This window comes from Electrophorus electricus, chromosome 1, assembly GCF_013358815.1.
Source record: "Electrophorus electricus isolate fEleEle1 chromosome 1, fEleEle1.pri, whole genome shotgun sequence".
NCBI lineage: Eukaryota > Metazoa > Chordata > Actinopteri > Gymnotiformes > Gymnotidae > Electrophorus > Electrophorus electricus.
In genome coordinates this window covers 25,165,990-25,193,307 of record NC_049535.1, presented here as the reverse complement: position 1 = coordinate 25,193,307, position 27,318 = coordinate 25,165,990, and the positions used below count along the sequence as shown (strand labels likewise).

General features: G+C 40.9%; 2 protein-coding genes across 4 annotated transcripts; one reads left to right on the top strand and one right to left on the bottom strand.

Annotated features, from left to right (window-relative positions):
* The first annotated feature begins 677 nt into the window (after positions 1-677).
* ubald2 (UBA-like domain containing 2) lies at positions 678-10,306 on the top strand. Its single transcript, XM_027009136.2, has 3 exons — positions 678-921; positions 4,712-4,768; positions 8,978-10,306. Exons 1-3 carry the CDS (start codon positions 802-804, stop codon positions 9,338-9,340), a joined length of 540 nt encoding a protein of 179 aa, XP_026864937.2. The 5' UTR covers positions 678-801; the 3' UTR covers positions 9,341-10,306.
* Positions 10,307-13,511: 3,205 nt separating this feature from the next.
* Positions 13,512-25,678, bottom strand: LOC113576815 (uncharacterized protein C16orf96 homolog). 3 transcript variants are annotated; one of them, XM_035536434.1, is made up of 16 exons: positions 24,962-25,678; positions 22,247-22,351; positions 22,030-22,110; positions 21,745-21,858; positions 20,982-21,330; positions 20,648-20,733; positions 19,597-19,719; positions 19,080-19,154; positions 18,817-18,981; positions 18,088-18,206; positions 17,924-17,989; positions 17,737-17,838; positions 16,622-16,796; positions 16,145-16,256; positions 15,181-15,303; positions 13,512-14,591 (listed from the first exon to the last, which is right to left on the bottom strand). In XM_035536434.1, the coding sequence occupies exons 1-16, from the start codon at positions 25,364-25,366 to the stop codon at positions 14,428-14,430; spliced, it is 2,364 nt and encodes a 787-aa protein (XP_035392327.1). In that variant the 5' UTR covers positions 25,367-25,678; the 3' UTR covers positions 13,512-14,427. The 3 variants fall into 3 exon arrangements, 2 of the variants coding, with proteins under 2 accessions (XP_035392327.1, XP_035392364.1); XM_035536471.1 differs by lacking the exon at positions 22,030-22,110; XR_004777144.1 differs by lacking the exon at positions 13,512-14,591 and having other exon boundaries at positions 15,219-15,303; positions 16,145-16,252.
* Positions 25,679-27,318: the final 1,640 nt, after the last annotated feature.

The window sequence follows — 27,318 nt, the reverse complement described above, 5'->3', positions numbered from 1 at the left end:
AATTTCATGGTACTAAAACCACGGGATTCTAGTACCATGCATTAATGTCTATATAGCCTCAAATTAGGTATGTCTCCATACAATATAGTATACGCAGAAGAAACACCCACTAGGGTTACTCCTACTCCCAAGCTGAATTATTCCGTTTTACAGCTGGTAAGGTTGACACTCCCGAGCTGGTTTAAAATTAGCATACAACACACCATCCCACTGTACTTAGCAATACCAAAGAATATCTACTTTTGTAGACAGAGAAAAAGAGTCCAGGCAAATCTCTTGCCTTCACCCCTAAAACGTAACCTCTTTATTCAAGTATCAGTGATTAAAAATGAGGCAACTGGGTAACTTATTCAGGGAATACATTTTTGGACCATACGTTAATTTCCCCATGCAATAGTAAAATAAACAAACGTCATCGAGTTTGAGTAACCAATAGTGTTACTATACTAAAATACGTTTCTTTAATACTGACCAATAAGCGCTTTTGTTACGATCTTCCAGTATCCAATCACTGAAAACGTGTGGTTTAAACGTACGTCACTAAACCAATTGACAATTTGCCGAATGACCAATGGGTTTTCGGTATGTAGCGTATCCCTGCACTGGTGGCCAATCAGACACTGAGTTTGGCTTGTTGTTAGTGATGACATAAAATATTTGTTGTTAGTGAAGGCGAACAGCCGAGAAGTGGAAGCGAGGGAGAGGCAAGGATTCATTTCGAAAATTGATCTAGCTATATTTTTGTTATTTGTTACACAGAGGGTTTAATATATACGAGTCCTGGAGGTGTGAAAAGAGGCCATGTCGGTGAATATGGACGAACTCAGGCATCAAGTGATGATTAACCAGTTTGTTTTGACTGCTGGTTGTGCCGCTGACCAGGCAAAGCAACTCCTTCAGGCGGCGCACTGGCAGTTCGAGGTAGCTGGATATGATCATATTTACTGAATTAGCCTTAGAGGTTCATATTGATCAAAAATCATTCTTAAACCATGTGTGCAGTGAAGTACTGACGCATCTCCTAAACTTGAAGCACGATGCGCTCATGATATTTTTACAGGTGTGATTGATTTTAAAACAAACCATGCGTATTTAAACCTTTTCCGGAAGACGTGGTCATGCAGTGATGTGTTGTTTTGCCATCAAGCCGAGTGTCCTTCTTAAGCACTTTAGTTCGTTTTCCAGATTCAGTTTGTAATCAAATTCAACGAGAAAACGACAGAGCCAGATCCTGCAGATGCTGATCTGTTTATTTGAGCAGTTCTGTTTATATGTTTGTCCCTTCGTCGTGTCAGGACGGTTAGCCTAGATAGCTATCGCTAGCTAGCTTGTTGGCGACACTGCCCGTTGTCATTTTCAGGAAACAAGTTTATCATAATCCTCACTAGTTAGCTATCTCTACTTGCTGGCTATGTAGCTAAGTCACTTAACTAATGTGGCTACGTAGGTTCAAGGTGATGCCTTAACATGTATTCGCTTTAATTGCGAGCATCTATTTATGGGCATTAGTTAACTAGCTAGCATGCGAATTGAGTTAATCTAAAATCGAGAAAATCAGTTAGCCATATAGCTAGTAATAATATTAGTTGATTTAAATGTTTCAGAAGTATGGGAATATCAAGCCTCTTAATTTTTTCTGAGAGTATTGTTATTTTTGTTTCCAGGAAGGTTGGCCTGTTTCTCTATTTCGGATGAGTGGTGCAACACAGTGAAACCGTTTTTTGTTTACATCTATCTGTTACAAATCAAGCATGTCGTACATGCTTTGAAATCCATTTCCGCTTCAGCGTATGATGACTACTACAAGTCAGCGTACTGTTTGTGTGCAGAGCTTCAGATGTATGTGTGTTGGTTACAACTGTGTAGAAGCCCGAAATGAATACAAACGTCCTTTGTTTTGCCCGTTGGACGGGTATGTCGAGTTGTGTACAGTACCCTACACAACGTGATATTAACAAGGGAACTAAAGAGCACTTCCTCATTACTCGAGTACGATTATTAAAGTGTATTTTCTCTTCATGTTAGCCCTAACAGAATGTATGCAGAGCCTGATTGTCTTATGAAGCGCCATAGATGTCTGAATGAATTTAACCACATTTTTTTTATCCAGAATTAACCTACGTTGCTTGATGCAATGCTTGTAATGTGCTTTCCACCATCAGCCGGAGAGGGATATGGTGTCTTGGTTCTTATGTCTTTTTATAGACTAAAGTGTCAGGGGTTATATTTAGATCTAAGCAAAATGAAACATTTCTAACAAACTGAATAAATGCATAGAGCTGCTGGCCTGTATCTGCCTTTGTCTTAAATGGATTTAATCTTTCATATTCTGTTTGTCCACGTTTGTATCCCTTGCCTCTAAGGCTAACTATAACTATGGTTATTTAGTAGTATTATTTGGAAACTGCGAAAGATTATCTCTGTGTAAAGGAAATGAGCCACACCTTATTACCAGCACACTGTGAGGCCATGGTTGCTTCATTGTTGCTTACATTCTCAGTTCCAGGACCAGGCCAATGATTACATTTTGTAGCAGCTCTCACAGACACAGGGGTTACTGTGGAAGCATTCCTCACACCACAACTCAGTCTCCAGATGGTTCCTCCAACACACCTTCTAATGACCAATCTGTTGTGGGAACTGTAACTTGACCACTTGGTTTATTAGGGTAAAGATGGTCTGTGCTCTCTCTCTGTAATCCTTTGTTGCGTTCCAACAATGAATACATGGCTTGATGTCCACATTAGTTTACTTTGTTGTATAGTAATCTCCAATAATAGCAGAAAGGTGGTCTTTTTCACTTGGTGATTTGAGTCAATCATTCATAAAGACTGTTTTTGGATATATATAGGTCCATGAAAACTGCTTAGCTTTGAATTAGAATTTCAATCCTTTTTTAATGTGTTTTTGATTTATTAATTTGGAATTAAGCATCCATAGTTAAATCTGTCAATTTATTTAGCTGTTTCCATTTTTGCAAAAAAAAAAAAAACAAACAAAAAAAAAACTTGTTTTAAAGGATACAAATCTTTTATTTGTGCTATTAACCAGGTCTAGTAAAATATGGTTATAGTTGATTTTGGCAGACTTGGCGCTAACAACTTGGTGGTGATATCACTGGCAGTATATACTCTGTTCTTAAACTGAAATCTGTTAAAATACTGGTTACTAGTTTGCATCAGTTACATCAAGTCTCTGAACAGACTAGTGTGTTACAAAGTTGTTAACTAGAATCGGTTTTCCTACTTTCTTTACAAACCCTTTTAGATGTGTGGCAAAAGGTCAAAGCTGGTCCGGAAACAGGACACTGAGATTCTTTGTATATATGGTGGGGTGTGTTAGCAACAGTACTGGCAAGCCAAAAATTCCTACACATATTGGATACTTTGTTTTTCTGATTGGGTAGGTAGTGTACATGTAGGCCCTGTATCACATGTAGGCAAAATGTTGTTTATTTAATAGCTCTTCTCATAAATTATGGGTCAATTCTTCAGTAGGGTTCACATACTGCCTGTTGTATTTTGGTTGCGGTTGTGGTTGTTGTTCTCCCCCACCCCATTCTTTTTCTCCAATTTCAGTTATTTTGATTTAAAACCTGTCATTTCTCTTCCATAGACTTCAGCAATGATGCATCCAAGCAGACACTGTATTTTGCCATTGGGTGATATTCAAAAGCTGAATGTGACCCATAACCCTGTTTGTTTGTATGTGCATACGGTGTTAGGAAATTATCTGTAGACTATGACTTGAATGAGAACAATTCACATACACAACTGACTTCAGGGAAGGGGTGGGGCGGTGGAGGGAAAAGATTTGATGACAAAGAAGCTCTGTGGTCCCGTTAGCGCCACAGACAATAGCAACTCTGCACTTTCATGTTGATATGTGTGTCACGTCAAACAGCAGACATTCCTGCGCTAGTCACTGCTGTTGTCAAACAACGGGGGGAGGACCCACATGGGAGAGGGAGACTCTACCCTGTGAGGGAAGCGTTGGCAGGGTAAGAGGTTTTTACAGAGAATGAGAGGCAGATATTCACTTGTTGGGTAAAACTTAAAGGCCAGTAATGCTTTAGGATCTGCAACTGGCATCAGATGGGAGGGCAGGGCATTTCTGTGGGTGGTTTCAGGCAGGCACTCAGTCTTTGCATGTGAATCGTCATCCACTGACTTTGTGGGTTACTCAAAATGAAAGAAGTGCTTGCTTTGCCTTCCCGTGTGAGAAATTCTCATGTTGGTTAAATTCTTCATGGAATTGTGTCTCGGCTAACGCCAATTTACTTGTAGCAAAGTTTCTTGTTTTTTGAAGCATTTTCTTTTGTTGCTAGTGTCTGATTAATCTATGTGGTTAATACCTATAAACCTTTCCACTTCAGTCCCACATTAGTAATGTGTATATTGTGAAAGTTTTTGTATACACCAAAGCCATTTGTGTAGCTTCAAGATAACTCAACTCTGGGCCCCCAGCGCGATAGACTATAGTGACTATTTTGAATCCCCAACTTGTATCACAGACGGCTGGGTAACAGATTTAACCCCAGCATCATGTGATCAGCTTCCTGACTGATGCACAGACACATTTGGAGGGGGCTGGGGCAGAATTCAAACTGCTCTTTTTTTGCTGAGGAGTTTGTGATCTCTCTCCATGTGCTTTTACACACAATTTCCTGTCTCCTCACCATTTCTCTCTTTCTCTCCCTCTTTTTCCACAGACTGCCCTAAGCGCTTTTTTCCAGGAGGCTAACATCCCCAGTCACCACCACCAGATGGTAAGTACATTTACAACTGAGAGAGAGATTTGCTTAAAACAAGCCTGAGTACAACATCCTGTCATTGTCATTGGAGGGATAATTGACAACAGGCTGTAGGTAGAAGTTGAGGAAGTACACGGGAAGGAAGACTATGTTGGTAATCTTTTAGTAATTTTAACCAGTACCATGTTTGGAGGGATTGCAGCTCGCATTTTCACTGCAGTTCACACATCTTGTCACACTTGATGCTGTGAATCAGTTTAGAATAGACCTCTGGTGAACAAAGACCTCTCTGCAGCCATGCTTTCCTGCCCATTACTCCATGCAGTTTTTACCATTTCTTCTTGCAGTTTGATCAGGAAATTTGTCTATGACCCTAAAGAACTAATTGTAGTGGTAGTAAATGTGTTTCGTTTATTGGCATATGCTTCTGGGTTTTTTCCCCCTTGTGTAAAACCCACACATCATCCTGTCCTCACTGTGTACGCAGGTCATTAAAGCTGTTCACTGTGGACTTGCCACCATGTGACTGTTGTACATATACAGAGACGTTAAACCATATTTCTCACATTCAGTGCATTCTGTAGATATAATCACCTTATATGCTTCCTCTCTCACACACACATGCACGCACACACAGTGAAGCTCTCACACACTCTCACTTTCTCTCAATCTCTCTGCGCACCCGAGCGCACTCTCACTCTCTCTTGGAATATTTGTGTACCTACACAAGCGTTTGTTTTTGTTTTCTGTCCGCTGCCTGTTTCCTCCTAGGTGGGCGTGCATGTTCACTCTGTTGGGAGGAGTGTGTTTGAACTAGGAAGTGTCTGCTGCATGTGGGTACATGTGTATGGGTCAGGTGGGTGGTTTGTTTATATTTTGGGTGCAACCATTACATCATGCAGCTGGAGGCAAGGGGGAGGAGAAGAGTAGGGCAACACAGGATGTGATTGTTGGAGGTGTTTAGAGCTTTTAGAGAGGTGGTACATAAGCAGGCGAGAGTAGTAGCCATTGAATAGTGGCCTGCTCCCCTGAGCTGCTTTGGAGGAAATCATTTGCTTTAGATTGAAAACATTGCTAAAAAGAGTGAAGCCTAGTGGGCTTTAGTTTGTGTTGTGTGTGTGGGAGGTGACTGTTAGGCACACTGCAGAGAAGTGGGATATTCCTTCTGTTCCTTTCTTCTATCCTCTACTTTTGCTCTCTGAGGGTGAGATGACTCTGGCACCCAAAACTGCATTAACAAAACTGTTTAGAGCGTTTAAAACGCATTCATAGAAGGGTAGTTGTCCCAGTAATCTATGAACATGGCACCCAGTCTATATGGCCTTTTTATACTTATAGTCCAAGTCAGTAAAGCAGTAAAGCTTGCTCAAATCACCTACTATTGTTTGTTGGATCTTCAGACCTGCTTTACACTTTTGTGTGTGTGTTTGATTTGAACAGTCTGCCGTTGGGTAACTGGGCTCTTGAGTCACATGTCTGGGCCTGTATTCCTTTAAAAAAAACATGTTAAACTGTATGCTGCCATTCTCTCCTCCCTTCTTGCCCTCCCCCACCCCTCTGCTCATCAGCGAGCACAGGGGCTGTTATTCTCCCAGTCATGCTCTCCTGAGGCTGGGCCAAGGCCCACCGAGAGAGCCCTTGCTCTTGAAGGGGTCCTCTGGGAGTCTGTGTGGGGGTCATGTTTACGCTGGGTCAGGCACGCGCTGTTATGGCTGTATGGCTGGCCCAGGGAAGGCAGCTTGAACTGAAAACACTCCACCCTGTGCTAGACAAGCCCGTATATTTCCACACATTCACCTTTGCTTGCTTGTGACTGATCTCGCAGATTCTTTGATGACTCTTGCCTGCCCAGTAGCAGCTGTCCCCCACACACTGTCATTTCAAACTATTTTTTCCTTTTCTTGCCTTTGTTTTAACTGTGTAATTAATAGTGTTACATAGTAACCGACGCTAGCAATATTAGTTCAGTGAGTAATTATACACAAGATAAGATGTAAAATATCCTATGCCAATCGAAATTATCCTATGCCAAAGGTAATTAATCTGATTTTCTTGTTAACAAGTTTTTCTTACACAGTCGCTGTTAAACCATAGAGTGGAAATGGTGGTCATGTGCCACTTTTATGATTGATGTAGTAAAACAGGTTATGAGAGGCACTTGTAAAAGAAAAATGTAAACAAGTGATTTGTTTTTAAGTTGTGCAACCTTTTGACTTCTCCTCTTCAAACATTGGAATCTGTTTCATCAGACTAAACTAAAATAATGACCCAGGAAATTGGTGAAAATTTTACCAACAGTATTGGCAAGAGCAGAACGAGGAATAAAGTTCCAAATCTTTTTTTGATTCGGGGCAGAGGCCATTGTTGTTCTAAAATGATGCAACACATGAGTTGTTCTCACTGTGAAATTTACATCCCTTAATGTCTCTACAAAATCTGTATTTGTTATATTATTTGCTAATTGTTCTCACTGTATTGACCTTTGTTTGCCCCTACAGTGATAGTATTTGCTGTTAACATTTGCTAACAAAAAACAACAGCAGAAATAATTACCATAAATAACAATAGAGAAAAGGAGGAACCAAGGCTACATCCAGCCAGTATATAAGTAGTAATCATTGGTGTTCTGTTAATTGTTGTGAAGGCCCTTTTTACCTATTGGTTTGTCTACTTTGAATAAAAATTACAGTTTGAATCAGTTTTACATGGCCATAACTTAGTTGTATCAGAAAAAAAGACATGAGAGTTGAGATTCAAGGGTGAAATGTGCACGGTTAGAAATGTACCCTTTCATTCACTGGTCAGAAACGGTGGGGGGGGGGGTGTCACTGTTCTGTTTTGGGCATAGATCCTTCTACTCGTATATTAGGCTAAAATCATTGGATAACATTAAGCTAGAGCCTATTTCAAAACATCATGGTTTTTTGGGCTTTATGATTTGCTGTGTTTTATCCTCACAGTGTTAGGCAAGTAACTTTTATGAATGTAGTTCGTCTACATTACAAACAACATTAAAGCTGTCATTCGGAGAAATTGCTGTAGTGGTCTTGGTCACATGGCAAAGCTACTTTAACCAAATTGAAGCAACATCCATGACTGATGTCACCTCTACTGATAATTTTAAATTATAATCAAAAGAAACTTCCAATCATTTTGTTCTCATAAATAATTTGGTCTTGTTGGTAGCCAAACCTTTGAGTTATTTGTCTTGTTTACAGCCGTCAGACAAGCTGCTACTGCTACATATCCAGATGGCTTAAAAATACATATTGTGTACTTTAAGAAAACGAAATGTCATGTTTTTCACCATCTCAGCTACCCATTTCATTAAATAAAAGAAATTGTAGTTAAACTAATGGCTTCACTGTTTGTAGTAGTCCTTTTGCACACAGCTTGCCTGTTAAACCCAAAGCACAGTGCTTTGGTCAAGTTAAGTTCTCACTGAAATCAAACTGAGGTTCGCTTGGAAGTGGCCTGGGACCACCTCTCGCAGAGGGTCTTGGTTGTTTCAGCCGGCACCCAAGTGCAATTGCTGTGCTCACACCTACCCAAACAAACCTCACTGGGGGGAGGGGACATGCATATGCATACTGCATATGTGACAGTGCCCTCTGAAAGTCTGCATCAGTTACACTCAAAGTGAACATGCAGTGATGTTGGCAAACTAATGTCAGTAGTCATGACTGTGTGCTAAATAAAGCACTCCTTTCCACACTGCTGGGCAGAATCCTTTCTCCATTTATGGCTGTGCGAATGTCCGTGGCTGTGTACACACACTTATCAGTCCCTGACATGGCTATTGATGAGTTGACCCACTTTCTTCAGTACCACATGGCCATCTGTGTCCAGTTGCAGTGTACAGTGAGTCCAGATTTAATGCAGGACAAACAAACCATGACTTTTATTTACATCTTGAGACCAATACTCATGGGCTGAGGGTGATGCTGATTGTATACATCTTGACCTCAGGCTGATGGCAGAGAAGACAAGCTATTGATTCTATTGAATTTAAATATTGTAGGTGAAAGTCCTCACAAAACCCTAGCTGTTCTTGCTCTGTGTGCAAACTTGTCAGATAATTAAGCCTCAAGTGTTGAGCACTCAGTGAGATGTCTGTGTAGGGGATATTCTTTTTGCAGAGAACAGGGCTAGCAACTGGGGAGTCTGCAGCCTGTGTTTCTGACTCGTCGTTTGTGGGTTTTGTTTTGTTTTTTTCTGTTTTAGATGTGCACTCCACGCAACACGCCAGCCACGCCACCTAACTTCCCTGACGCCATCACCATGTTCTCCAAGCTGCGTGCGTCGGAGTGTTCCAGCGGTGGTGCACCTGCCCAGGCCCCTGTGGCCTGCTCTTCTCCCCCCACCTCCACGCCCACCTTCGACTACTTCTGGGCCTCATCACCACCCAGCCACCAGCCCGCTTGGTTGCCCCCCTCCTCGCCCACGGGCCACCACACACACCTCCATCACCACCACCACCACCACCACCACCACCATATGCATCAGGCACCCATGTGGCCACCCGTTTCTCAGCCCACCGGAGCCCAGCAGACGCCTGTCATTTCAGCCCTGCATGGCCAGAGATGAGACTCTAATTATTATGGGGCATGGGAGGTAAATGGCTTTGGTGGGGGAAGGGGAGGGAGTGAAGGAGGTTTTGGAATGGGGCAGAGTTAAGAAGAGCTGAAAAGGATGTGTTTAATGAGGATGTAAAAAAGGCAGTGGATGGCCATGGGGAAAAGACAAGGTACTGCGATTCCCCCTAAAAGAAATGAACAATCTTTCTTCTATCAGAAATCATCTGGGAGTTTTTTTGTTTTGTTTTGTTTTTTTCTTCGATTTCTTAATTGTTTATGTAATAACTGTAAAAGCCTAGGAAGAACCACTATAAAATAAATCAAGGAAATGTAAACCATTTGGGGGGGGGGGGGGGGTGCGCAACAGCAGCAAAGGAACCTTGGAAATGCAGTTTTGTTTTATTTCATGCCATGGAGACATCTGAGGAGCGGGAGAAAGGAAGAATGTGTTTCAGGCTGCTGTCTTTCTCCTCTGTAGCACTGCATCAACAAGCACTCATACTAAAGGCTGCAAAACATTTAAGAGTAAAACAGTTATGACTGGTCATGATGTTCTACAAGACTTCTAGCGGTCTGATTGAGAGCAAATATGCAATACCAGTTCTTCAGGCATGGTGGAAATAGGGACACTACCTTTTTTCCCTCTGTCAATAAACCGAAGCCTAACAGTGGATGTTCAGTCTAAGCAAGGATGGGAGATCTGGATTTGTAAGTGATTAAGTGAATGTTGTATACAATCTGCAATAATTTTGAAAAAAAAATGGGCTGTTATTAGGCATCAGAGTCCTGGTGTCTCAGGGACTCATAGTTTTCATATGGTTGTTTTAGAATGTTGGAATGTAGGATTTGAATGCAAATCCTCTTTGCTGATGCCTTTTTCCCCAAAAATAATGATGGCTGGTTATGTCATAAAACTGTGTGTGTGTGTGTGTGTGTGTGTGTGTGTGTGTGTGTGTGTGTGTGTGTGTGTGTGTGTGTGTGTGTGTGTGTGTGTGTGTGTGTGTGTGTGTGTGTGTGTGTGTGTGTGTGTGTGTGTGTGTGTGTGTGGTTTTTGTGTTTGTTTTTTCGTGTTTGTTTTTTCTTCTTCAAATGTGGAAATTGGGACTCTGTTTACAGTGAACTGTCCACACAATCCTCTTAGTTGGGTTGTATTCTGTGACACGGTTAAAGGACAACACAGTTGGAAAGTAGCTTGTGAGCTCCATGGCTGTCTCCCTTAAGCCACAGGACCAGTGGAGTAAGCTGGACTGCACCTACCTCTGCTCAGCAGGCAGGGCCCTGACCCCAGCCTCTCAATGTCTACCACTCGCCAGGTTTTTAGGGGGTGGGGTTAAATCCATGAGTCGTACTAGGAGGGAGGACAGTTATGCTAGCATCTTTTAAAGGCAACTACTGTGTGTGTGTGTGCGTGTGTGTGTGCGTGTGTGTGTGCGTGTGTGTGTGCGTGTGTGTGTGCGTGTGTGTGTGCGTGTGCGTGTGCGTGTGCGTGTGTGTGTGTGTGTGTGTGTGTGTGTGTGTGTGTGTGTGTGTGCGCGCGCGTGATGTCTAAAGGAATACATTACCCAAATATGCTAATGTGACTAATAGTGCCTGAAAGATATTGGGTTCTACTGAGCATGATTTTCATAATGCTCATAGGCTCTCTGTCATTACTAGAATTGTTAGCATTTTTTGTGATGTCAGAGGTTCCTTTAAGACAGTTTGGCTTCTGGCAGACCCACCTTTTTTGTCTTGTTGATTCTAATCACTTCTGGCATCCCAGTATGCATATAAATATTGACGACTATTAAGTGTAAACTAAAGTTGTATTAACCAGGATTCTGGTTAAAAAAATCTTAATGTATTTTGGAATAAATATTTTGGCCATCAGTTCTCCACAACCCATGTTTTAGAAGAGGTTTAAAACTTGCTCTAGCCTTCAGTTGACCTTTTAAAAAAAATATTGGTTCTTGCATTACCACTAGAAGCCCTGATTCATCACACATGTTCCCAGTGTTTTCCATTGGATCCCAGCAGTCTCTGGGGCTCAGTGAGCCGGTTCTGTTCAGTGGAGAGCCTGGGCAAAGCGGAGATTGAGAAGAAGCATAAGAATAAGTGCTCTGGCTATCTGGAGAGCCGCTGAGGTCATTTCCTGCTGGGAGATTCAGTGGCTTAGAAGTATGCCTGTGGCACACCCAGCAGTGGAGCAGCATGGACACATCACTAGCCAATCTCACCAGCAGCCCACACAAACTGGGATCCTCCTGCTCTCAACGTCTGGTGCTGTGACTCCAGTGCCACTGCCTTTTAGAAAATTAGGGTCCCTTTTTTCATGTTTCATGTTTCATTCTAGTAGCCTTTAGAGTAAAGGCATGGTAATAGTTTATTCAGACAGCAGCTCCAGGTGATTATGCCCTATTGTTTATGTACAATAGGAAGACTTTTGTTTGCTTCAGTAGGTGCTTTATATGGAAAAATGGAACCATCTGACTTTTTAAATGGGGGATGGCTTATTGTGGTTAACAGTCCCGTATCACTGTTCTAAGAGCTCCCTCATCCTCTCCTAAACCTTAACAGAAACTTGGCTGGTGTTTTATATAAAACTGCGGACAGGTCAATGAACAGACATCCCTGCATACAAAGCAAGTTATTGAGAGGGAAAGTGGCTGGCCACGTTTTGTTGAGTGGAGGGTAAAAAGCTCAGTTAATGCACAACCTTTCTTTGTATTCAGTTTTCTCCCCTGCACTTCTGTTCTTGCCCCTTGTTGAAATTTTGTATTTATATAGTCTGACAAACAAGTTATGATCTGCAGCCATTTCTGTGTTTATTGTGGTTTTTATCAAGGTCAAATAAATGATTTAACAACTAAAGACTGGTTTGTTTTTGCTCTGAAAGACCACAATTGTGATGAGCCTCTGTGATTCTTGCTTGTGTTTGCAAGAGCATGTAGCATTATGTAATCAGTATTGTTAGGAAAATGATGATTACTTATTAAAACAATATTTCTTCATAAATATTGAGGTCGTTGATGTGCTGTGATTGCTGTGAACCAGATAAATGTTCGAATGTACATTTCTTTGAAGTCATGACAAAATGCCTCAACACCAATGTGATGAAAATCAGAGCACAAACTAGTGTAAAACTCAGAACATGGCATCTCTCAAACTCTGGGTTTCTAAATGCTGTGGCATAAAATGCATTATCTAAAGTAGAAACTCATGTCAACCAATAATATGAATGGTTACTATGATAAGAAAAATGTGGACTGATCAGTGATCTGTGAAGGTGTGTGTGTCTTTTTGTAACCTGAGAACATAAGGTGTTTTACATCACAACAATCACAACATGGCTAAGCCACAAAAATGGATGCAAGTTGGACTAGGCTTTGTTGCTGTGAGTGCTCCACCCCCCCCCCCCCCCTCCCAAAAAAAACAAACAAAAAAACAAGCATTCAGTCTGCCCGAAAATATATTACCTAATGTAATACATCACCATTACTGAATATATGGTCATATTTGGAAGTTGTTAGATTGCTATTGCACGTTGCAGTAAATTTGAAATGTAATATTTGTTTCATGACATCATTTTGATGGGTATTGCTGTATCTCCTATGCCAGGGCCTTCTAAGAACAGACACCAACATTACACTGCCCCACCCCCACTGTGGGGTGCGTTAGGCAGAACAATGTGTCCTTCACAGGATATTTAAACCATACATCCTGCCACAGCTTCTTCTTTTTTTTTTTTTTTTTGAACAGTGTGTACATGCACCCTCTGCTCTGCACAATGTGCTTCTGCCACTTACCTTCACAGTTCACTGATTGGTCCACATTCTTCTTATCATAGTAACCCCATTCACATTATTTGGTGACAGTGATGCCAGCACCGCTGTAGAACCAGTAATGTAAGAACCAGTAATGTAATCAGAACCAGTAATGTAATTTGAGGGTTTACTCTCAGACAGAGCTATGTAGAGCTATATGTATGGTCCATTTCTGATTTGGTCAAGTTAGGCCTACTACATGTGTAACTTGTAACTGCCAATAGAGTAGAAATGCTACTGTAAAATAGTATCTTTAAAATATACAAAGAACCCTGCAAAAAAAAAAAAAAACTAGTAAATGTATCCCTCTAAAAATAAGCTTTGGTAGGGGTGAATGAATAAACAACTGTTTAAATTTCTTTAAATGAAATAGTTTTATTGCAACCCATCAACACAACCCACCAGGCCACAGCTTATAAAGCATCTATTAGCATTCAATTACCCCATTAAGGACTTTTTAAAGGATTGAAGTGTTAATATATACAACTCATTTGAAATTTGAAAAATATTGCCAGCAGACAGAGATCAGTAATTCAGTACGCCATGGAGTAAAGAGAGCTCAGTGGAACCTACTTTTGACCATATCAGCTAATGAAATTGTGTACCCAGAAGGATATTATATTCAGACTTAATACTTTAAATATAAACACTGTCTATCAGTTATGATAGTGCTCGACTGCTTAAGTGTATGTTTAAATAATTATTTAATGTCTGGTTATTAAGGTCTAGTGAATTTGACTAAATCAAGTAAACTTATTAGTAAATGAGGAAACCTGAGCAAGGTTAGATAAGTCTGGCAACAAACAAACATTGAGTAGCAGGTCAAGTCAAAATGATTTTTTTCTGTTTAAGGACACCATACATGTCAGGCAGCCATGATGGAGTTCAAATAAACAAGGTGAGATATTTATTGTCAATGCATAAATAATCTATGCTTAGAAAACATATTTTATTAGCATGACTTGGCAATTGACTGAATTGTTCCAAAAGCTGCAAAACCTGAACAGGTTGTATTATAAAGAAGACACATTTTAAATTTAGGCATGGATAAGCCAGGCAGAAATTAGCCAGAAACCTGCCTCAGTAAATGTGCTGACATTTAGCAAAAGGTATACTGCAGATAATACCAATAATACCACAATTTACACAATTTATTGACCAGTTTAACTAATTTAGAGTAGTTGGACTTTAGTAATTGCATTTTTTTCTTTAACACATTGGACACAGATATCCTTTCAGCTGTAAACATTTTCAAAATAAGGTACACATGTAATGAAATAAGATTATAGGAGGTCTATAATGATGACCCCGGTCCATCTTGTGATTGGCTGAAGTCTCTGTGGAGCTCCTGGCAATGCAGAAGCTCAGTGTCAGGATCAGCAGGGGAGTGGGCTGCATCAGCGTTAGACACACAGCTCATGGAGGACATGGACCGCTGTTTCACAAAACTGCCTGAAGCTGGGGGGTCAAAGGGTAAAGGTTGGGGGAGAGGCTAGTTGTGCTTGAGTGACAATCACAACTGGAAAAGTATGTTCATTCCCAGTTTTGTGGTATGCACAGGCATTTTAAAACAGCAATGTGGAAGTGTGGTGTTTAAAGACTGGAAAATATAAGAATGTAAAAGAAACCTACTGGCAACCAGGAGGGTGTTGTAGGAATGCAAGTTTTGTCCTGTGTGACTATATATACTACATATTGTGAATTTTATCAATTACTTGTATGTATTAGCCTAAAGATATACTCAACCAGTCTAAATTCAGATGGCTTACTACAGTTTCATTTGGTTTAACTTTATTTTGGCTATCTAATCACTGATCTAAGCTATCCAAGCACTGATTTATGATCAGCCGTGCTTATTATATTCATAGTATTGAACCTTTCAGCATTTAGCATGTCTTAATAGTTTGCTCTCCAACTTTACATGCCAGCACATGATTATCTACTGATATCTTACCCTGAACCATTTTTAAAAGAAATAACAAAAGTGAGCAATATCCTTCAGTGTTACTGCTAACAAACCTAAACCATCATGCTATCTGGGACCCACCTGAGTGGCTGCAATGTGTCTTGGCACTCTGAGGCCTAAGAAGAGACCCGTAACTGGCGTCCGCACTGGGGCCCTTTTGCGGCTGATAGCGGCTTGCCCTGTCTTTGCTCTTGTAGTTGTTTGCTGTGACAAAAAACAACAGCACTGAATGTCAGGCAGAGGCAGAAATCATGTTTGACCTTAGACACAAGACCTCATAAATCGCCTCTTTATTCCACAACACAAACAGGCTGACACTGCCAATGATCACTATCAGGTATGAGACTGCACATGTGCTGTTGTCAGATACAGGCAATTTACTTTGACTGTAGTGGCAAAATGTGCAAATAAAGGGCACAGTACATTTTGCAAGACCTGTTCTCAAAGACTGGTCACTATACTACAATATTAGATTATTTTTGACATAAAGCATTACATTAACCCACTTTCAAAAAGATCCTTTTATGTCATCTTCTAATCTCAAAAACTACAGTCTAAGTTTGAAATGTATTTGAATACTAAATAAATGCTGTACAAGTTTTCTTCAGAAGCATACATTAAGCTTCACATTTCCAGTCTTGTCTGTCCACAGACTGGCTGAAAGTATGCCAAAGCCAAGGAACAATGCTGGGGCAATGCAATCATCTTAAAGATGTTTTGTATAATGGAATGCCATAAGAACCATAAGAGTATGCAGAAAATTCACACTACCAGACCTCCATATTAGCAAAGTGTGCTGATCTTCCCTGCCACAACAGCAGCTGCAGCTCATGTAAGTCCAGACATTCCAGCTTCTCATTCCACCACCCAGATCATATGCTCTAATCTTTGCCTGCTTTATGTCAGCCATTTTACAGATCTATAGAGTGTCTTTGTCCAGTGTTATTACAATAATTTCTGGCTGCTGCTGGTAGATTCCATTTCACGTTATGTGGAGGTTGAGTGATGCTCACTCAGAGTTTGGAAAGCGATTAGGTAGCCTTGCCTTCTTTGGGTGAGATGGTGGGAAGTCTAGCCTCCACTGTCTTCACAGCCCTGTTGTTCAGGCGGCCCTTATAGATGTGTCCGTCCAGACCAAGGATGTCCACCTCTTCTGGCTTATCAGACAGGACAACAACAGCTGGACATTAGTCACTACTAGACTAAACTTACAATTTAATACTTTCAGACTGGCAGTGTAAAGGGATACCAGTTCATTGTAAACCAAATGTTGTTCTTCAGCACCCGTATCCAAAACAAGAAAACTATGAATATTCATAAAAATATTTATTCTCATACAAACACCCCCAGTTATTATACGTTTGAGTAACACATTTTTAAGATCTGTTACTATCCAAGATCTATCTATAAGCTCTATCTATAAGTTCTATTACTGCAATGTAAGTGATGACTGTCCATCAGAAGTGATATTAGAAGTGATCTAAATGCTTTTAGCAGTGATCATGAATTACCCACTTCTGACCTGAACTTGCAGGCCAGGACTAGACATGACCTGGCTGTCCTCCTCTGTCTGGATCAGGTGGGTGATGTGTTGCAAGCGACTGTAGCGCCGGTTGGCAAAGGTGAGGGTGTGACTGCCACCACAGCTGCGTGACAGGGCCAAATAGCCATACTCCGTCATTTCTGGGATCCGTTCACTGAATATGAAATAAAACGAAGCATGGCAATGAATCTAGATTTTAAAGAATTTCCAATGGTGATTCACATTTGCTAATGCAGTTAAGTCCAAAACTAGTCCATGTTCAGGAAATTGTCCTTGGTGGGAATATTTCTCTACAAGGAACCATTTTCAGGTCAGTAAACAAAACTTCAGTACTTACATGTTTACACACCTGTATAACACACAGCTGACATATTTCTTTTCATTAGATTGGATGATCATAAATAAGGTGTACACGCAAGTTAAAGGACCTGAAGCCCCCAGGTTTGATCATTCAGTTTACCACACTAACCTGGAATCTGTAATTAATCTAAAACGAACTTTTATTGTTTTTAAAAAATAACTTATTTTGTCAAGAGATTAAGTTATTTGAGCTTGTTGCATTACTGATTAAGGGTGAATTGTTGCACCTATCAGTACTGCAAAAGCACCAAAGACTGTCAAATTAGGACAATGCACAATATGCTGTGGTTATTTACCCTGCCCTCATTCAATACACTTTGAGCTAAAAACAGAATGGGGTGTAATTTCAACAATTTCTTATCAGACACAAAATGCATACCATTTTCAGTGGGATCCACCTTAAATGTTCATATTACTGAGTATGAGAAAAGCACAAAGTTACTGACTAATCCCCGGTGCACTGCCTGACTCACTGCTTGGAAGTGCCATGTCTGATCTTCTGCAGTGGACCCAGGACAGGCAGAAGGAAAGCTTTTCATTATCAATTCGTATTCTCATTCAATTTCTTTCCACATCCTGTATGTCTAATTTGTATCCTGGCCAAAGTTATAGGACAAATAGCTCCACAATTATGTCACCAAAATATTCCAAACAGATCCTACACACAATAAGATGTCATTGGTACATAAAATCAAGGTGTTTCTAGGAGAAACACGTTTCATATGTCCCTTTACCTCCTGCTGTGATGACGCATTTGCTCCATCTCATAGATGGTGTATGGCCTGTTTGTCTTGTGAGACGGCAATCCAGGAGGCGAGGGCAATGTTACCAAGTGCCTGAAACCCAAGGGGGGGAGGGGTGCACTGCCATTGAGTTCATGGAATACATACAAAAAATAAAAACTGAAAAAGGCAGACTCACGGTCCTGGAGTCAGTATGTCGACAGGCCGATCACAGGAGATGCAGTGGAACCTCGCCAAAAGCTGTCTGTAAGAGAATAAGGGAAGAGATTTTAAATGTTTCCATATCACTACAAAGCTGTAAAGTTTAGTGTTATGCTGTTGGACAGTTTGTGAATGTCTCACCTTCTGAAACCAGCGGCGTCATCATGTACGGGGGCTGGCTGGGTCTGGAGCTGCTTGTTTATGCTCCTCCAGCGATCCTCCAGCTGCTTCTTTAGAGGGTCCAGCTCGATGCGGTTTAGCTGGAACCACAGATCCATTGACATAGGAGAACATGTGATGCAGGAGAACAGCTTGCCATATACATTTTATCAACAAAGTCCTTTGCTGATTTACCAATAATGACTCAACATCCTCAGCCTGCACAGATTCTGAATGTGAAAATGTTCTTCACTCCCTCTCCAATGCCACAGTAATGCAGAGGTTAGTGCTCTTCCTGCTTTGATTGATCATCTAGAAATCTTGATCCTTCATACCAAATTTGTTAGAATATAAAAAAAAAATTTGTAAGCAGTGCAGTTCTGTGGTATTACCAGACTGAGGAAACTTGTCAGAACATTTTCTTGGCTGTATTTCAAAACCAACCCCATGGGAACCACTGTATAATGCAGTTACAGGTCTTTTTTTTTGTTCACCTTGACCACTGAAGATAGCAAAGAGCTTAAATGTGTGCTTGCTACGTGTCTGGTACGTAACATTTGAAATGATATGTAACAAATGATATTTGAAATGATATGTAACAAAACTTGCTACTTTGTTGTGTGTGGGCAATACTACATAATCCTCCTGGTTTCAGAACTGTCTTGCTTCATGCACCTGCAGTCACTTGTTTTGAAATGTTATTGTGTTCACCTTGCTCTCCATCTCTTTAGAGATCTTCTCGATGACCTTGTGCCAGTCCTGCTCGTGGCCTGTGACCTTGCTGAGGAGCTCCTGAAACATCCCGTTCAGCTGTTCCGTCATGGTGTCAAACTGCATGCGGCTCACCTTGGTCTCCAGGGCATGTTTGTCTGCTTTCTGAATGGAGGGGAAAGAGGAGGTTCACCACTCATGCAAAGTTCTTGGGCTTATATGGAATTTGGTTTTGAGACTGTGTGAGACTTTAGGACACTTACAATGCCGATCTCCGTCTCCACCACCTCCCTGTCTGCCTTCTTCTCCTCCAGCTCCTCCATGGTTTTGAACAGGTGCTAATAAACAAGACATTCAGTAAATATTTCAATTCAGTTTTTCTAAAGGCACATTCAGTTTTTCTATGGGCAGTCCAACATGCTTCTTTAATTTCAGTCTTGCTCTGAACATTTTTTAATCTCTAATCTATACAACCATAATTCACGTTATTGAGATTTTTGTAAATTGCTCATGAGTTGAATCTGTTGTTTTAGAGCAGGGAGAAGAGCATCCAGAGCATCTCAGGGCTCAGACTGCAAACCACTGGTACACATGGAGAGAAATGCCCGTGGCTACTATTGCACTCTTAAAACCCATCCTCCATTGAAAATCATTTTAGCCCTACTCTAGAAGGAATGCTTGCTTTTACGTTTCTAATACATGTGTCTCATTTTAATCACTGATTCTTAGATGCCTTGTTAAGGGTTGGGCTTGCCCAGCCCTTAACACAACCTTACTCACATTGATATGGCTCTGCTTCTGGAGGTGGGCCTCCATCAGCTGGCTAGTTGTGCTGTGGAGCTTCTCACACTCCACCTGGAGTTGCAGGATCGCACCCTGCACATCGCTCATCAACTCAGAGGACTGGAGTACGTACACCATAAACATGCAAAAAAAACCATATACATACAGACAAGAGTGCAAACACACATAAGAAAAAAAAAATTATATATATATATATATTTTTTTTTTTTCTTTGTTTGTTTGCAGTATCACTTGCTGCAGTACATATCAAACATTTTCAAAACAAATGTGTGTCACAAGAGTAAAGAAGATAATCACCAGGTTTAATGTACATAAATTATCCTCTTCACTAATTAATACTTGCTAATTGCTAAAATTTGTTTTGAAAACAAGAAAAAAAGATTTTGTAGTTCTTGTAGATATGTGTATGTTGTATTTGTCTATATTACATGTGTGTTTGCATGCCTGTACTCACTATGCGAAAGTTCTGTTCTGCCCTGTCACTTTCATGCTGCTTAATGAAGCCAGCGACCATGCCATGCATTTTCTCATAGTCCTGGATCAGATGGATTATCTTCCTGCTTATATCCACCATGGAAAAGGGGCTTGTGGGCCCTGCCTGACCTGATGAACCTAAAGTGCTATTATAGCAGTATATCCTTCAATAAGAGAAGGGACTGTGTTTGTATGTGTCTGTGTTGATGTAAGTGAGACTGAGAGCATTTCTGAGAGTTTTCAATGCACTAAGCATCCAAGTTTACACAAAATTATATTTCCTTGATTTTAAGGCTCACTAGTATTTCAGTGTTGAATGCTGCCACTTACTGGCAGAAAAGAGTATTGACTTCAGGTTTACTGTGTGTAGATGTTGTGGCTGCTGATGTGCGCTGATGATGCTTCCTTTGTCCTGACAGCTCAATGACTCAGACTCACTTTCTCACCTACACCTGCACTCCCAAACTCTCCAACAATCTACACTGTGTGTGTGTGTGTGTGTGTGTGTGTGTGTGTGTGTGTGTGTGTGTGTGTGTGAGTCTGTCTTTAATACCTTTTTTCTATCTGCTATTACAGTGTCTACAAGACTCTTCACATGATTCACTCGCTCCAGCATATTTTCAGGCATGTCTTTTTCTCCTAAGCAGAAACCGACAAAGAGAACAATTCAAATATGTAAGGATGCTTCCATGCTCCAACACATCTGAAGCGGCCTCATAGTTACCATCCAGTTCAATCAGCTATGTTAAAGCTAAAGAGAAAATATTTCATTCAGGACTGTGTTTGACTGTTGTTTTCGAAGCCTGTTCTTTTAAAAACCAATAGCTGACATTCCCAATCTGACAACCCTTGTTCTTTGTGATGTTGCCCTGGTAACAGGACCATACCCATGTCACTGAGTATCTCCCTGAGCTGCTGAACATGGGCCTGGTCTGCCTTCCCCCCCTCCAGGTGCTCCACACGGGCCTCCAGCCTTTTGTGCCTCTCCTGCAGCTGACCAATTTCCCTGAGGGCGTCCACCGTCTCAGGGTAATGCTCAGCCCCCCTGCTGATCCAAGACATGGGTAGCTGGAGCAGGGGGACCTCATGAGAGCCCCCGAGGTCTGGGCCTGTCGAGCCACTGGAGTTGGCCATCCCATGCAGATCCACTGTAGGTGAGACCCTTGGGGTCGAAGGGATGCTGACTTCACAGGGTGTAACTAGAGGTCCAGTGCCTGTGATGCTGTTCGTCAGTTCCTGTATATATAATTGTTCATATAGTCACCATGATTAATATTGAACAGGGACAGTAAGGTGATATAGGAAAGAAGTACCACAGAAATATTTTACTTTTACATTTTACAGGATGAATGCTTTGTGACTACTGACAAATCACAGATATACACAACATCATAAATAATAAATGTTATGTAAAGCACAAACTATTGTGCTGTAATGTACAGTGTATTGATTTGAACCAGGCAATAATAACAAATGATAACAATCATACTAAACGATAACAAGAACTTAAAATATTTGCAATTATTATTCTGGGTAAAATATTATGGTAATTAGACAAGCTGAACCTGACATAATTTTTCAAATCTGCTGTTAAATAAACCAGTTACTGCAAGCTTTATGAATACATTCAGTGTTAAAGCTCTAGGAAACCTTCTTTATCTTTTGTCTGTCATTGACAAGAGTGGCCTGCATAACTTCCCATGTCACACACTGGCTGAACACTTCAGGGTGCGGATAGAGCGCCACTTTCTCCTTCAGCTCTCGCTTTACCAAGGAGAGAGAGAGAGAGAGAGAGAGAGAGAGAGAATGAATGAGAGTAGTACAGAAAGAAACATAACCCTGTAAAAATTCAACTTATATACACAATAACCAGGAATACATTTTAGCTGCCATTTGTTACCTGCTTTCATTCAATGCACGAATGGTTTAACTCACCATGGAATTCACCAGGTCTTCCACTTGGTGGAAGTATTGCTCCACAACACTGATTCTATCAGTGAACTGATCCACATTAATCTACATATGTAAAAATCCATAAGTCATAGTCCTTGTTCATAAGAAAGATGAGATAGCACATATTTGTTGTTAATGAAATGAATGAATTGATTATGAACTAGCTTTGATCTGTGTCTTTCCAGTTCAACTAAGTCACCTGGTTGAGTTCATTCTGAAGGGCAATGACCTCCTTTTTCAGGTTATCTCTGGTCTCCTTCAGTTCTTGAATCTCCTTCAATAAGTCTTGCATAAGTGCCATACACTGAGGAACAGAACAGAACAGACTCTGGAATTGAGGCCTTCTCCACTGAACAGCTTTTACTGGCCAATCACATCACATTGAAACGTTCGCTTCACCAAAAATCTATTTTTTTCCAGTACTTTGCACTAAAAGGTTTTACAGCTCCTTGTAGACTCACTTATGGACATTTCCCTCTTTCAGAAGAAAGTAATACTCTTAACTTTGAGATGCCCCAGAAATCCCTCTGTCCCCTTCATCCAAATGATGTTACCAGGGCAACCTGCAGTCTGAAGAATGCTATCAGTTCTGGATCAAATACACCCCATGGTCTCCACTGACCTGTGTGTCTCACCCCTTTTCTTATAGGGTTGCCTGTCTTCCTTTTATTTTTGTTTGGTTTCCCCTGTGTCATCCGTTTGACTTGGCAAATCAAATTTGTCTTGGAGTTTTCGCTTATTAGATTCACAGAACAAATCAGGTAAACAAAACAGACAGAAGCCATGACAAAGACATTCTTCCAGTAGCTCTAAAACAACAGTCCCAGTCTGCTTGTAGCATTTGGCATAATCCTTCAGCCATGTCCAATATGCTATGAAGCACAACCACTGTCTCATAACCATATGCTCCATTACACAACCACACATACAGTCTTGCATGCCTGCACTAAAATTCATAATGACTAATACATATTACTGTATAAACACAGATGCTGGAATGGACTTCACTTTATGTATCTGACTTTCCATCATGGTTTTGGGTGTGTGTGGGTGTGTGTGTGTGTGTGTTAGTAACAATGAATCAATCACGGGTAGGGGAAGGGACAATCAGATAAGACTTGGACAAAAGAACTATGTGAAGGACTGCAGTACAGGGTTTGGAAAATTTGGGAAAGCACTGGATGGGAGGAACTTTGAAGCAAAATGTTCCTTTGTCAACTAATGACTGAGTGGTTTTACTAATTTCTAAAGGGCTGAGAAAACATATGGAAGAGGAAATTAGTTAGTCCCTCCCAGTAGTGTGATACACATGATAACAGGTAGGAATGACATGATTATCAGAGAAAATAAACAAGGCAAGGGGATATAACCAGTTTCTCATGAACTGCACTCACTCATGACATGTAGGAAGAAGAAAGAGAGAACTTGCCCTACAACAGCTTTTTGGATCACAGCCCTGAGTTCCTACAGCCTGGCTGTCCTTAACACAGAACCACATTACCAAACCCTCAACAGAGCCTCATGCCCTGAGCTGTCCCATAAGACACAGGCCTATACTTATGCCACCAATCTGAAACACCACTAACAAAACACTGTGGTTTCAGAAGCTGCAACAGCCAGTACCAAATATCCCAATCACTTTGATAAAGTGAAAGAGAACAGGCCCTACTGCCTAACATAAGAACTTTATCAACAGGTCTGTTGTGACTGTGCAACAGCACACTTGTAGATGAGTGGTCAGTCATTAACAGTGCTGGGCTGGGGTAGCAGGCTGCTTGGACCCCCCTCGACGTTCCACTTCTGACACACCAGAATTTCCTCTGCCCAGTACGGTCACCATGTCACTCTGAGACACACACTTAACACATGTGACGCATGTGAAAGCAGTATCCCCCTAGGCAACAACCACAGTGGGTTAGGCAAGCACCTCTCTGGCTTACCACCTGACCTGTCCTTTGCCAGCTCCCCTAGACTGCCCCCTCCACCCTTGTATATCTCCTTCTCTGTTTCCTGGAGATGAGGCTGGGTCGGCCAGGGACTCTGAACACAACCAAATGGGGCTTTAATGATTCAGAGGACCCAAGCATGACCTCTTTGTGCACTTTGTGATTTGCCTCAGCTAGGTGCTATTCTCTGTATGCTCAGTGGGGGGTTAATTACTTCAGAGCTATCAGAGGAAGATGGAAACAGAATCTAGGAGAGGTATGATTTCATTAGACTATAACCTCACAGACATGTCTAGGCAATGTCAGGGCTCCCAGCGCAGCAATAAGAAGTGCCATCCATCATGTTGTCATGTCAGTTAGTCTATGTTTAATCATATTATTTAGAAGTCAATGTACATTATGATACATTTCTGTAGGAGATAATCTACACATAGGCAATATTGTGCATATGGAAAAACATGGAAAATCTCTGTACAGATAAAATGTTATGTACTATTATGAAGTTCTTTTTCTTTAAATTATCCAGTGGAATGGCTGTGTGTGGGTGACAGTGCAGCTTAGTCACTGGAAAGAAAGGCAGAAAGAGGAGTCATTTGAGAATGGAGCTCAGTGTCAGGTAGTCATTGTCCAAGAGTCTTTCATCAATCATCTCTTTACTGCTGAGTGGACCTGATGAACCATTTCACCCCAGGGTAGTCCTTTGCAGTGTGCGTGCACACGTAAGAAAGAGAGGGGGGGGGGGGGTAGATAGATAGATAGATAGATAGATAGATAGATAGATAGATAGATAGATAGATAGATAGATAGATAGATAGATAGATAGATAGATAGATAGATACCTCACAAATAAAGGCTTAGATGCATACTAAAACTATTTAAAATAGCAAATGAAAAATATAAACCATAAGCAAACTAAATCTACATTTACTCTTTGTGACCAAGTTATCAACTTAAAAGGCGGGGCTAACCTTTGACACTCCCTCTTCGTTCGCTTCCACCTTTCGACGGAGCTGCATCAGCTGCCACATGTCGTTCACTGATGTGGTGCTCCCAGAAGCGGTGCGACTAAGCAACTCTTGGCCGCTTGGAAACCGCTCCAGCGCGTTTATTTTGTTTTCTAGATGTCTCAGCCTGTCCTCCATGTGGTGGTAGATGTTTGGTCTCTCCCCTGATAAGGTGGTCTTGGTCGCGAGAGCCCCTCTGGGATCGTGACCCTCGTCCGGTTCTCTCCATTCAGCGGTAACATTTTGTATCTTCAAGTGTTCCAGGATCGCGTGCAACAAAGTGTGCAAAGCGTTGAAATTAACTGCTCCAATTTCTGGTGTGCCGATGGATAGATTCACCAGGTTAAATAAACTTATGTCGGATGACATGGTACCACAAAAAGATTATTAAATGATTTGTGTAGTAATATGGAATACTACTGGTTCCATTTGTTAATTTGCTTCGTAAAATACTGTAAAATACGCAAAACAGAAAGGTCAGTACGAGCCTATTTTAAACTATGAAATCAAACAAACGTGAAAATCCCGCTTTGGTTTTCTAGGGGAAAAAATCCTCTAATTACCCTGTATAATCAAAGATCAATCGGCTCTATAATAGGAGAGAGCCTCTAAAATACATTGTCTGTCTTTTCTACATTATACCTAAAAAAAATCTGTCCACAGCTATTTGTTTCTCTTAATCCCCATGTTACCAGCTCTGCTTTGGTAAATTGTTTCAAGATTGTCCAACGTTCTAGTTCACTTGTCCTGCCTACTAAACACGACATTGGCTATAACCATGAGCGTGAATTCTATGCTCTTTATTTGTTGGACGCCTGCTCCGCCAATCACAAAACATTCCTAATATGTCGTGTCTCACGGCGTCCACGGTTGCACAGCAACTGATTCTGTGCCACGTGAGAACACTGAGCAGTTCTACTGAGATAAAGCCCTGCGGCACAATACCAAGTCATCCCTGTTAGGGTTCCTTATATTAGTTCCAGTTGGACAATCATACAAACAGTATTTTTAAAGTAGATCTAATCCTCTTTTTAAGTTATTAATTTTATGTATCCATCTTTTGTGGATAGATAATGTTGCCTAATTGATATCAGTGGAATAAAACATAAACTTTAGAAGTGATTACAAGATGACTCTGACATGATAATAAATGAATGAATGGATGAATGAATGAAAATATATTTATGGTTATCCCTGTATCCATTTGCTGTCATGGTATAGCGGGGTCACATATTCTGACAGCGATTGTCAGAAATTGTGTCCCCTGTGCCAAGGCTGTTCCGTACACTCCTGTCATGACTTTCTTTTTTGGCTGAAAAAGTGAAGAGAAGGAAAGTCATGTAAAAAGATTTAATAAGCATTCCACATTTCATACCTTGTGTTACAGTGGGGTCACAAAATGCACATTTTTCAATGTAATGGCCAATTATTTTTACCCCTACCCCTTATTTTCGAGTGTCCCCTTGTGGTTGAAATATTCCCTTATGAAATGGGTCAAACCTCCAGTAACCCCATATCATTAGTAGTTGTGGGGTAGATTCCATCCCACTCAATTTAGTTTGTTGTACATCCATGCAAAGTATTAAAAATATTTCAAATATTTGAACCTTACATTCTTTCCACAAGGAACATCTGCTAAAGATGATTCTTGTCATGATTTGCTTTTACCTACCTAGCTATATTAGCAGCGGGTACCAGGACCATTTACAAATGAGGAGAAGGCCTATCTTGTATTAGACCAGTTTATGATAACTTAACCTTAATCTTCAAAAGGCACAAGAAAAAATAGACTGAAATATGAAAACAAGAATGCTCAGTGACTGGGCAGGTCACAGAGTACGCTGGGCGCTACAGCCTGAGTCATTAATACAGGGATGGTACAAGACATGGAAATATGGTCTCATTGTCTAGGTGCACAAATAACATGTCATGACAAATAACTTACTGTGGCCACATGCAACCTACAGATCTTATAACTGCAAAGCCTTCTGTATTCAATGTTCCTGCTGTTATTTACTCTATATTACACTTCCCCAGAGTCCAACGGTGGACATTCTCTAATGTGAGAAAGATGATGTTTACATTTAGCAGCAAGTCCTTAGAGACCAACCACTGATAACGCCATTGAGGGTATAACTCTTTATATGTATGTCAACGTTTATTTTGATTCTGCTCCTCTGGAGGGAGGGCGTAGGTGGAATGAGAAACACTTTCTTACCTGCCCTTGAAGCCGCATCCATTTAAACCCCAGCCTTACTGCAGCATAATTTATTATGCATGAAGGGACTATTTCAGAATGATGGGATTCTAGCATTGCATGC